General features: G+C 32.2%; 1 protein-coding gene across 1 annotated transcript; it reads left to right on the top strand.

Moving 5' to 3' along the window:
• The first annotated feature begins 744 nt into the window (after window positions 1-744).
• On the top strand, window positions 745-4,104 carry LOC122580214 (malate synthase, glyoxysomal). Its single transcript, XM_043752490.1, has 4 exons — window positions 745-1,163; window positions 2,235-2,560; window positions 2,902-3,232; window positions 3,307-4,104. Exons 1-4 carry the CDS (start codon window positions 768-770, stop codon window positions 3,961-3,963), a joined length of 1,710 nt encoding a protein of 569 aa, XP_043608425.1. The 5' UTR covers window positions 745-767; the 3' UTR covers window positions 3,964-4,104.
• The last annotated feature ends 8,037 nt before the right edge of the window (window positions 4,105-12,141 follow it).

Here is a 12,141-nt window from a genome sequence, read left to right as displayed (position 1 = left end):
CATACACTTTTTGTTTCTCTTTTTATTTAACTAAAATTGAAAAAAAGGGTAAATTGGAATCAATATTTATATGGAGTTACTTTTCATATGTTTCTTTTTTAGCTTTCGTATTCATTAAGTTGTGATATTGATCATACACTTTTTGTTTCACAATTATTATAAGATTTATATATCTTGAGACTACTCGTCCAATGGACGGGCCTGGGCACTAGTATATATATGGGATACAGCAAAATAAGATTAAGATGTCAAAATTAGTATGGTACTTCAAATTAAAAACAAATTATTAAGTTTGATAATATATATGTTAGGTATCAAATTATATCCAAATTTTTCATACTTTTTTTAGCATATATATAACATTTTTAATGTAATCGAATTAATTTAATTTAATTTAGGTCATCATTTGAAGAAGAACTCCTACACATTTGAGAATTAAAATTAAACATGCACTTTAATTATTTAATCCATCTTCATAGTATTCTATCAAAACTGAAAGAGGCCCAAACTTCAATAACAACCCGTAGCCCAAAAAGATTGATCACCCCATTCCGTAATCTTATCAACAATATTGTCACATTTTATCATCTTACGCACATAAGGCCACCCCCATGGGCCCCCACCCGCCCATTTTTAATATTTATCCCCATATGGCCATATACACCCCTACATACACTTTCTTTATAAACTTTCCCATAATAAACTTAACCAAAGCATACATTATTGTAAAACATAATTCAACTTTTCTAGATACAGAAACTATAAAAATGTCGTTGAGTACGGGTTACTATGGCACCACCGCCCTGAATAAGATTCGGGGCGGCGGATTTTATGATGTCCCCGAGGGAGTGGACATTAGGGGAAGATATGATGAAGAGTATGCAAAGATACTTACAAAGGATGCTTTATTGTTTGTGGCTAGTTTGCAAAGAGAGTTCAGGAACCATGTTAAGTATGCAATGGAGTGTAGAAAAGAGGCTAAGGTGAGATATAATTCGGGTGTGACACCGGATTTTGACCCGGCTACGAAATATGTAAGAGATGGGGATTGGGTGTGTGCTGAGGTGCCAGCTGCGGTGGCTGATCGACGGGTCGAGATTACGGGTCCGGTTGAGAGGAAGATGATCATTAATGCACTTAATTCTGGAGCTAAGGTTTTCATGGTGAGTGATTTAATTTGTCATATACTTTAATTTGTTTTACTAGTATTTTTTTGCATGAGCCTTGCATGTAAATAGATATGTGGATTATACATTTATGCTATAGTCTATAGGAGAATAATCTCACCAGCCTAGCTAGAGGGTTATTTATATATATTAGGATTAATTTTATCAATTATGACTATGAATATGCTCATCCTTGAATATCAAGAGACAGTTAACTTTTATGTACTATTACTAGTAGATAAGAGAACTATTTATGGTAAGATTTGACTGCCTAACATGAACCTTTTAACACAAGTCATTATAACCGTTTCGTAGAGCATCACGACTTTTATGTTAACCGAACCGGAAAGGTTTTACGGATTAATTCAACCAGCCAGCCAGTTCGTCATTATATAGAACGGGGTTCCTAGGCCAAAAATTAATTGTGAAGGAAATAAGTGATACGGATTGAAATTATTATATTGCTGGTATTGGGCCAGTGGCAGGGCATGGGTGGCCTTTGACAATGGGCCAAGTCTAACAAATAGAAATTGTTTAACCATCACACCAAAAATGTATGGACAAATATATTGAAGGGAAAATTTAATATTAGCCAAATAAACTTTGCATATTTACATACTCTTCTTCCAAAATGCATGTTCTTAGAGCACAAATAAAATGCTCTTTTGAAACATGTTTTACGAATTTATGTTTAACCCCTGAATTTTCTAATTATAAAGCACAATTGTTTTCTTATATAGGCAATTACTCATTATTCACGCTGTTTTTGCTACATTGTTGTCCTAAAATACACTTAACCCACAATAAAAACACCTTGGACGTCCCTAGGCTGAAAATTTACTAGGTTAGGTCGTTATACAGTATGCGGTTTCAGTTTTGTTAGGATTTAAGATGACCTTATAAGTTGTGCGTTCTAATCCCGTGATTGACTAATTGTAAATAAATGATGATTACCTTTCTAACAAAAGGATTTATTTTACAATCTCGTTCATCTGAATTACATTAATATTAACTCTTAAGTACAACTTAGTAAATAATGACATGTTGTCATGTTCATGAATGAAACAGGCTGATTTTGAGGATGCACTATCACCAACATGGGAGAACTTAATGAAGGGACATGTGAACTTGAAGGACGCGGTTAATGGCACAATTAGCTTCGAAGACAAAGCTAGAAACAAGATGTACAAGCTGAATGATCAAATCGCCAAGCTCTTCGTTCGTCCCAGGGGTTGGCATCTACCAGAGTCTCACATCTTTATCGATGGGGAACCAGCTATCGGTTGCCTAGTTGATTTTGGGTTTTATTTCTATCACAACTATGAAGCATTCCGCAAAACACAAGGCCAAGGATATGGCCCGTTCTTCTATCTTCCCAAAATGGAGAATTCTAGGTAACATGTGATCACTAGTTGTGTCAATCTAATTGCTCTTATTATGTTTTGTTGATGTGACAAAATGGGTGGGCATGGTAGGTTGGGTAACAGGTCAAAATGAGCCGGGTCAAGTTGACCAGGATCATTTTTTGCTATACTTAATCTACTTTTAAGTGTATTTTGTATATTAGTTAAGAATACCTAAAATAGGTTATTTCACTATTTTTGACCCGTTTAACCCATTTGGGTTGCTCATAAATATAGTGTATTAATCCGTCTGGACATTTATAGATAAACGTGTAGGAATTGCTATTTTTGCATTGTTTTCCGAAATTTTCTAAATGAAAGAATTTGAGCAGGGAAGCAAGGATATGGAACAATGTGTTTGAACGAGCTGAGAAAATGGTGGGGATAGAGAAAGGAAGTATCAGGGCAACAGTACTAATTGAGACACTACCAGCAGTGTTTCAGATGGATGAGATCTTGTATGAATTAAGGGACCATTCTGTTGGTTTGAACTGTGGAAGATGGGACTATATTTTTAGCTATGTCAAGACATTCCAAGCTCACCCTGACCGTTTGTTACCAGACCGAGTCCTAGTTGGTATGGGCCAACACTTCATGAGAAGCTACTCTGATCTTCTCATTAGGACCTGCCACAGGCGTGGCGTGCACGCCATGGGAGGGATGGTATGTAACTTTTCATATAATTGTTCTTTAAGTATTATAATCACCATAATTTTAACATTATGGTTTATGAACAGGCTGCTCAGATTCCAATCAGAGACGATCCAGAAGCAAATGAAGCAGCACTCGAGCTAGTAAAGAAAGACAAACTAAGAGAGGTACGGGCCGGGCATGATGGGACATGGGCAGCCCACCCAGGTCTTATACCAGCTATCATGGAAGTGTTCACTAACCACATGGGCAACTCCCCTAACCTAATCAAAACCATGAAACGCGAAGATGCTGCAAGCTTGACAACAGAAGACCTTTTGCAGATTCCTAGAGGGGTTCGGACCATTGAGGGTCTAAGGCTAAACACACGGGTTGGAATCCAGTATGTCGCGGCCTGGCTGACAGGGACAGGATCAGTCCCATTGTATAACCTCATGGAAGATGCCGCTACTGCTGAAATCAGCCGAGTCCAGAACTGGCAGTGGTTGAAGTATGGGGCTGAGTTAGATGGAGACGGGCTTGGTGTCAAGGTCAACCTGGAACTTTTTGGGAAAGTAGTTGAAGAAGAAATGGCAAGGATTGAGCGTGAAGTGGGCCGAGAGAAGTTCAAGAAAGGAATGTACAAGGAAGCATGTAAGATCTTCGCTCGTCAATGTACAGCGCCTGTACTTGATGATTTTCTCACCCTAAACGCATACAATCGTATCGTTGTTCATCATCCCAGAGGACCATCAAAGCTCTAAACAAGATTTCTATGGTTTCTTACATATGGTTTTATATGTATATCTGTTGAACATCAATGTGTGTCTGTTTTTGAGTGAGATATCCTCCTGCATGCTATGGCCTTCTATCATTACTATAGCTAAATAATAAAGTTGTCATAATGTTTGCAATAATACTCTATGAGAAATGTAGTTATGTCATTTTAATCTTGATTTGTTGCCTTCCATCTTCTAATTACTGTCTGAAAACAGGATAGCTAAAATTATGTTTTATACTTTTGTTTATGATCATGATTAGCTGATTAGCTTATTCAATGAAATAAAAATATACACAATGGTCTTGTATAGTTGTATGTATGTTAAATATAGACTAATAGACAGGTACAATCTGGTACACAGTAGTAACTACCAACTAGCATTTCTATAAGGAAAATGATATTTGTACCATATAATATGATATTCGTACCACATAGTTTGATTAATCTATCATAATTGTGCTTTAAATACTTGTACAGTATGTTATAAGATGTGTATAGTTTGGTAAACTAATCAAATTATGTGGTACAAATATCAGTTGTCTTTCCATAAACATAAGGTATCTTTATTATAAGGGAAAGGTGAATATGAGGTTGTCCGACACCTAAGCTTAGGTGTGTAACTCCTTACATATTAATTTTTTAATATTTTTTGTTTAATGAATAAATGTTTGGGCCCCATAAATTTTATGAATTAAAAAATTAATATGTGAGTGTTCTACACATAAGTTTAGGTATCTAACAACCTTATATTACCATCCCTTATTATAATTAGTATCGATCATATATTGTCTAACTACTTTCAAAAGCAAATAAATATATATATCAATTTCATATTAGGACTGTTTTTGTTTGTACAATATTCGAATGGGGAGTGATATATCTACAACATATTTTAGCCATTTACAACAAAAATACATATTTTACTGCATACTATACAACTGTGTAAAACATGTATTGTTGTAGATTATCAAAATTTGTTGTAAATATATCACTTAATTGCTCTATTTTTTACTGTTGTGCATAACATTTCTGATATGACAATTTTGCTAACCAAATCAAAATGTAAAAGTTGTTTAGCTCTCGTAATCTCTATACTTTGCAAACTTTATCAATTCTTGATACTTTGATAATATTTGAAATGTGTGCATGTTTTATTAAAGAAAAATTTTGTTTAGGGAAACATAAATATAGAAAGTGGCTAGAAAAAAACATAATAATAGAATTATGAAAATGTAATTTTACTCAAATTAATCTATCTATATTTATATCTATACTATTTAATAAAAAGAATAAAAAATAGCCCAATGTTAAAAGTTACATGGAGAAAAATGTCTAAAATACCTTTAATGATTATATTACACTATTAGTCCTTTATTTTTTAAAACATCTCTACTAACCTTTTGCATCAATTACTTTTACATCAATTATCTATATCACTCGATACCGCCTCTACTATCAACAGTCGTCCCCCACCACCACACCGTCACCACCACGAACACAACCACATTATGCAAGTACCGTGCTAGTCGTATACAATGAACTTTAAAAGTTAGCATACAATAAATTCAAATTATACTTTACTTTTTCAACTATCACACTACTAATAGTTATTAGGCCTCTCCTTATAAGAGAAGGAGTCCTCAGGAGTCCTGACTGTCACGTCAGCAGGACTCCCCATAGGAGTCTCCCTGTCTATAAAACAAGCTTTTTCAAGACTTCTATATAAAAAAAAAGTTTTTTTTTTCCTTCCTCCGCTCCCTCGTGGCCCACTTCTCTCCGTCCTTCGTTGTCCTCGTGAGGACTCTCCATGGAAGACTACCGGTTTGGATGCTCGCTGTCAACAAGGACTGCAGTGCTAGTCTTCAAGGACTTCCCTGAAGACTCATTATAACCACGGGTCTTATAAAGCTATTCAACAAAAAAAAATTAAATAAAAAAAAATTAAAATTAAAATAAAATAAAATTATTATTATAAAACATCAATGGATATCAATTTTTTTTTATTCTCACCAGACATTATGCTATTTTCAACCGAATGACCGAAAATGAAATCGTCTCAACTAGATGTGCCCAAAATCCGGTTCATGCAAGAATCGGTTTGAAACCGGAACTGGTTCTTGGTCAACGTTTGACCAAATTTTTTTCGGCTTTTTTTTTTTTTACCAAGAACCGATTCTGAACTGCTTTGGAACCGGTCCGGAACCAATTTTTGAATCAAAAAGTGGAACTGATTCCAAACCGATCAATTTTTGAGGAACCCAAACAGGTTCTTTAGGAACCGGTTTTTTTTGGGTCCGTTTAGCCGAACCGGTTTTTTGAAACCTTTGTTTTTACCCATGTCTAGTCTCAACTGGAAAGTGAGTCGGCCTACTTGAAAATTGGAGTCGGCCTACTTGAAGGGTAGAGGCCCATATAATAATCATAAGTTTATAACTGTTATGGACTTATGGTTAAGACAAATCAAACTCTTAATAAATAAATAAAGGCTTCTAGTAGATACCACGAGAACACTTGTCATTGTTTTGGGGAACAACTTTCTAATTTCGGCAAGATATTGATAACGTAGGCCATTATTAAATTAATTTATACTTGACCCCTTTGTTGATATTTCCTTTTATAAATTCAAATATTTGTTAATCACTTACCTACATCCATTCCCAATATCTATCTTCCATCTATTATAGGTTAGTGTTAATTTGTATACCGTTAAATATATTATAAATTATTTTATTTTCAAAAATAGCGAAGGACCGGACCACGGGTATCTAGACTGAATACCATGGGCCTACCTGATCCCTTCCCCCGCCCGCTGCACCCGGTAATTTCAACTCGTTCCGCAAAGAAAATCTGGCTAGCCACAACCCTCAAGATGAGATTCAAACTTGTGACCCTCATTCCAACTACCGGGTGTCCTACTATATTACAAAAAATAATTCACTTTTGAAACATGTGTATTCCACTAATTCTTTTTTTCAATCTCATCTATTGATTATGTCACATGTTACGATCTTGTAGTTGAGAGGGTTTTAGAAAGATTAGTTAAGAGAATATATATATTATTTATCTTATACGACGCTTTAAAAAGTTTTTGATTATATAATTAATAAATAGTTGACCAATCATAGCCTTCAATTTTTTAAAATTAGTTAAATCAACACATGTCTAAATTAATTTACGTCTTTTGGTTTTCCATCACCAATTTATACTTTAACCCAATTTAATAATAATCAATACTTTATTTCATAATGTCTAACTAATAACAAAATATAGCTAAAAGTTAAAGAAGTTACAATAGTTGGATTAATACGAATTTATATCAATATTTTATTTTATATTATTAATTGTAATCAAACTAAAATATTGTTGTTATTAGTAATTGTAACCGGAGTATAATTAGGATAATTATTGTTGTTATTAGTAATTGGAATCAAACTATATCTAGGATACATATTCTTCTTATATAAACTGAATTCTATATATAAAATCACAACACATGAAATCTTTGAAGACTTCACGAACCAATCGCTATTTTTATTGTTCTTAACAACAATGACTAACGAAAATAAAATTATTTTTGCAAGATATCAATGAAAACTTGGTCAATTGTGTTATCAAAGTTAAGATATTGCTTTTCTAGAAAAGTTTGTATTAAAAAACTCTACTACATCATCCAACCTTGATATGATTTAGCATTCAGTATTAACATTTGAATATCTCTATTATTTTTTTTAGTATATATTTACATTTAAAGTATAAGTTTTTGTAAATTCTATATATTTCTAATATCCGTACGATGTACAGTAGCTATATAGATTGGTTAAAATAAATCGATAATCGAAGCTAAATTATAATAAACAGTAATAAATATAATTAACCCCCCCCCCCCCCCGTCCCAATAAAATTTCCACTTTTAAATTTTCAAAGTCTTTGTCTCGCAACTTTGACCTTAAATATATTTATTTATGATGTATAATATTTGATGAAAGTTGTATGAGTTGATAGAGGTTTCAATATGTTTTCATTGAGTATACCTTTCATCAAATATTATATAATGTAATAAAAATATTTATGGTCAACTTAACGATACAAAAGAAAGACTTTGACAAAATAAAATTGGACACTTTTAATGGGACAGAGGGAGTATATATTTAGTTAGGCTTTTGGATTTACCTAAAATTTTTTAGAACACATCAAAATCAAAATTTGTAAGCATAGTGGATGATGACAACTAACCTTGTGATTTTGAATCGTAAACTCAAAATTTTGAAGTTAACAAATTTCGATACAATTGTTGCCCATTGGTAGATACTTATGCTCAAACGTTACTCATTTGCTGTTTATGTTTATGTTACTTGTTTCAAGTAGAATCTAACATGATGCGTTGAACATAACTTATCATCCCGGCTCATAGGAACTTCAATTAAACTAATTCTATTCCAACAAGTTGTAGTCTAGTTTCTCTATAGCCTGTTTCCAACTATGGTACTCGTATTTTTGAACCGTATAAAACAACCAGATAATAGCATTCAAGAGTAATGGAATTTGAGTTATAAACTTTTGGACCCGACACATGTTATGATTTTATTGGATAATTTTGTTTCTTATTAAAGATGTCATGTAATAAGAAATAATTGACTAAATAAGTACAAAAATTTATAGGTGTTTAAATTTAGACATACACTTCTATATTTAACTATTTAGGTAATTTTCCTTTTTTTTAAAAAAAAATAAATAAAAATTACTTGCATTGTACCCGCGTAATGCAGCGGTAGTCGTCGCGGCGACAATGTGGTGGTGGGACGATTGTTAGTGGCGAATGCAGTGTCGAGTGGTGATGATGTAAAAGTAACTGATATAAAGGGTAAATTGAGATACTTTAAATAAATGATTGATAGTAAATTTTGTTATTAATTTTAAGTGGGTAGTATAGATAAAAAACATTTTAAGGGGTGCCATGTGTAAATATTATAAAATTTTTAACATTTTTATAAATAAAAAAACTATTTTTTTTTATTATATGGTAGAGATGGTAGATTGTCATTAATTATAAGCAATTAAAAAATTCCTCCCTAAACTAAAATTTGAAAATCATTTTCATCATTTTGGCCAACTAAATATAGATGAAACGAGTCCTTGGGATTTAGCCAAACTGGACATTTAATGCCCTTTATATCTTTCAGTTAAGTGTTGGTCACAAGTTCGAAACTTTTGAAAGACATATTGGGAAATCCTTGCTAATGTGGTGGAGCATGAGAGTTTTCTCTAACATATAACTTGTTTCCTTCAGAACGGTAGCGGAATTTTCACCGGCAGTTGTCATGCCCTCGGATTGACTGTGTTGGTGACGTGATCAATCTCTACTGGGCGATAAAGATGCATGACACTGAGTTCAATCACCATTGCTGTTATAAAAAAATATATAGATAGAAACGAGAGAGTTAGGTATATATTACATCACGATGCTGACATTGTATAGTTTTATCATTCTTTCATATTAATCACTTTTTATTCTTCTCTACATTTTTAATAATTTTTAAATCAATTTATCACTGTTTATTTATGTTGTTGTACGTAGTTAACATATTAGCATAGCACGCCCTTTCACTTTTATTAACACTCCACGTAATTCATAGCATTTTAATTCACATTTCGGTAAAAATAAATTCGTTAAATATTTTCTTTTTCCATAATATAATGTTTTACGTTTGACTATTTTAGCTGTGCGAAAGATGATTCCAAAAAGATTACATGTTTAATTACTACTACTAACCACAAATTAATTAAACTTAAATAGCTCGTTATCAGTTAAGTATAAAATAACAAAAGAATTATAAATGTGTATCCATGAAACCAATGAGAGGAAATGGATGGTAGCTAGTTATATTCTAATTAGAACAGTTTAAAATAGAAAAGAAGAGATTGAAAGAAAGAAAAAGGTTATATATTATAACACTTTGCCTATTTATGACCAAAGCGTCCAAGCATATATAATACTCTACGTCCTTATCCAATATTCCAATGAGTCACCGAGTCACCACCCGATACGTCACCGTTTCAATTCGTCAAATAACATCAATTATGGACATGCATGTCTAGAAAAAATATGACCAAACAAGAATCTTTCAAACTTTTTACATTAAATTTAATAATAAAATTTTGAAAGTTGAAAAATCTATCGCTCTACTTAATATTGTATTACCAACCGCACATCATATATGCGGCTCTAATAATATGTTAATAAGTGTTTTTGAGAAAAAAAACATATAACTTACTTGATTAGGAAAGCAACACTACGTATAACCTCCTATTAAGTCAAAATCCTAATGCACCTTACCAGATAGATATAAAAAATATACAGAGTAATTATTTCGATGTTCCATAAGTACCAACATATCTTCTTGTGACATACCTAATATATAGATCTCTCTCTTGTTAGTCCACACCATATTACTTTAAATTAACGAGCATGGTACCTACGTAATGCGGCGGCGAGCCGGAGATGACGGCGGTATGATGGCGGCGACGGATGGTGACGGTGGTGGTGACATCAACTGGTGTAGGTAAAGGTATTTGATTTAAATTAATAGAGATATTTTATAATATAATGGACTAATGGTGTAATTTAATATTAAGAGTTGTTGATGATTTAATTCGATCATCAAGGACATTTTAGTCAATTTGCTTGTCCTATTTTTTAAAAACTTTCAACATATATAGGATTATAATTATTATATAATAGTATAAAAGTATAGAAAAACATAAAATGTTAAGGGTAATTTTGGTCATTTAAATACAAAATTACTTAAAATAAAAAGTGGTTTTTACTTATATAGAGATGATAGAAATTAATTCTGATAAATGATAAGATCAAATAATGAATAATTTCATCAAAGGGACTACTTATTTGATGTAGGTATTCATAATGGGCTAACAAACAAAAGCTCATAAGTCAGACTTCAATTAAAACCGGCCAATACATAAATAGTTGTGAGGTGTACGTGAACTTACATAAATATCTTTCATATATATATATATATATACACATTAATAAGTAACAAGTTTTTTAATTAAACTTGATATGTATCTAATCAAGATTAAATTAACTTTGATGAAAACTATTGATGTAGCCTTGGATACGGGGATCATTGTGGACCAACAAAAGAACCATATGGTTTGGACAAAACTACAAAAGACGGACCAAACTAAGACAGATGTCTAGATTACACTCGACACTATTTCACGCATTGAATTGACATTTACCACAATGCTTTGTGGATAATCAAACTCTTGACATACAACATATATAGCTCCAATATCAACCACATATTAATGACACATGCATTATAATCATGATAAGCCAATAAAATCGATTTTGAGCCACCTTAGAGAACTTGGATCATACATTTTAGATTTCATCTCCACTCTCACAATACCTCTTAATAATATTCTCTCTCAGATCGATATTTGTAACATGTTTTGTATTGATTTAATTTACATTTATATCTACTTACTTTCACACCAAAGAATTGTACTAATATATATATTCGAGCTAGTATAGCCATAATATATATACGACTTATATATAAAGTGTAATATAAAATACATAGATAGCCTAGTGATCGATTAATAACCTGGTATATTTATATGAGTGTCTCTAACGATTTGAATCACTAAGTACAATCCTGGTATCAGAAGGGTTTAGAAATGATTAATATGATATTTTAGTTAAACTGTATATTATATATTATATCTATAGTATACCATATTATAAATCTAGCATTGTACCCGTGCGATGCGACGACGGGTTGGTGGTGACGGCGGTCGTGGTTGTGATGAACTGTTGTTGGTGGTCGGTGTAAGTAATTGATTTATTTTAGAAGATAAATGATTGATGATGTAAATTAACTTATTAAGGGTAAAATAAGAATTTTGTATCTAACATTTTTATGAGAGAGAAAATGAATATAGATTATTTGACATTTTAAAAAAAATTTTAAAATTTAACTATATCGAGTTTTCAATTTTGCCCTTAATAAACATAAAATTGAATACCAATTAATAAGAATTAATTCATAACTTAAACTATCATTATCAATGACCCCCGCATAAAGTTGGTGATCGACTTTCCATCATGCCATCAACCCGATTATTCTTGCTAAAT

The sequence above is a fragment of the Erigeron canadensis genome, chromosome 8 (assembly GCF_010389155.1).
Source record: "Erigeron canadensis isolate Cc75 chromosome 8, C_canadensis_v1, whole genome shotgun sequence".
Classification (NCBI taxonomy): Eukaryota; Viridiplantae; Streptophyta; class Magnoliopsida; order Asterales; family Asteraceae; genus Erigeron; species Erigeron canadensis.
This window is presented reverse-complemented; position numbering and strand designations above follow the sequence as displayed.

Coding starts and splice junctions, on each gene's coding strand:
- LOC122580214 (XM_043752490.1), top strand. CDS start 768: ATGTCGTTGAGTACGGGTTACTATGGCACCACCGCCCTGAATAAGATT. Junction 2,561..2,901: donor CCCAAAATGGAGAATTCTAG/GTAACATGTGAT, acceptor GAATTTGAGCAG/GGAAGCAAGGATATGGAACA. Junction 3,233..3,306: donor TGCACGCCATGGGAGGGATG/GTATGTAACTTT, acceptor GTTTATGAACAG/GCTGCTCAGATTCCAATCAG.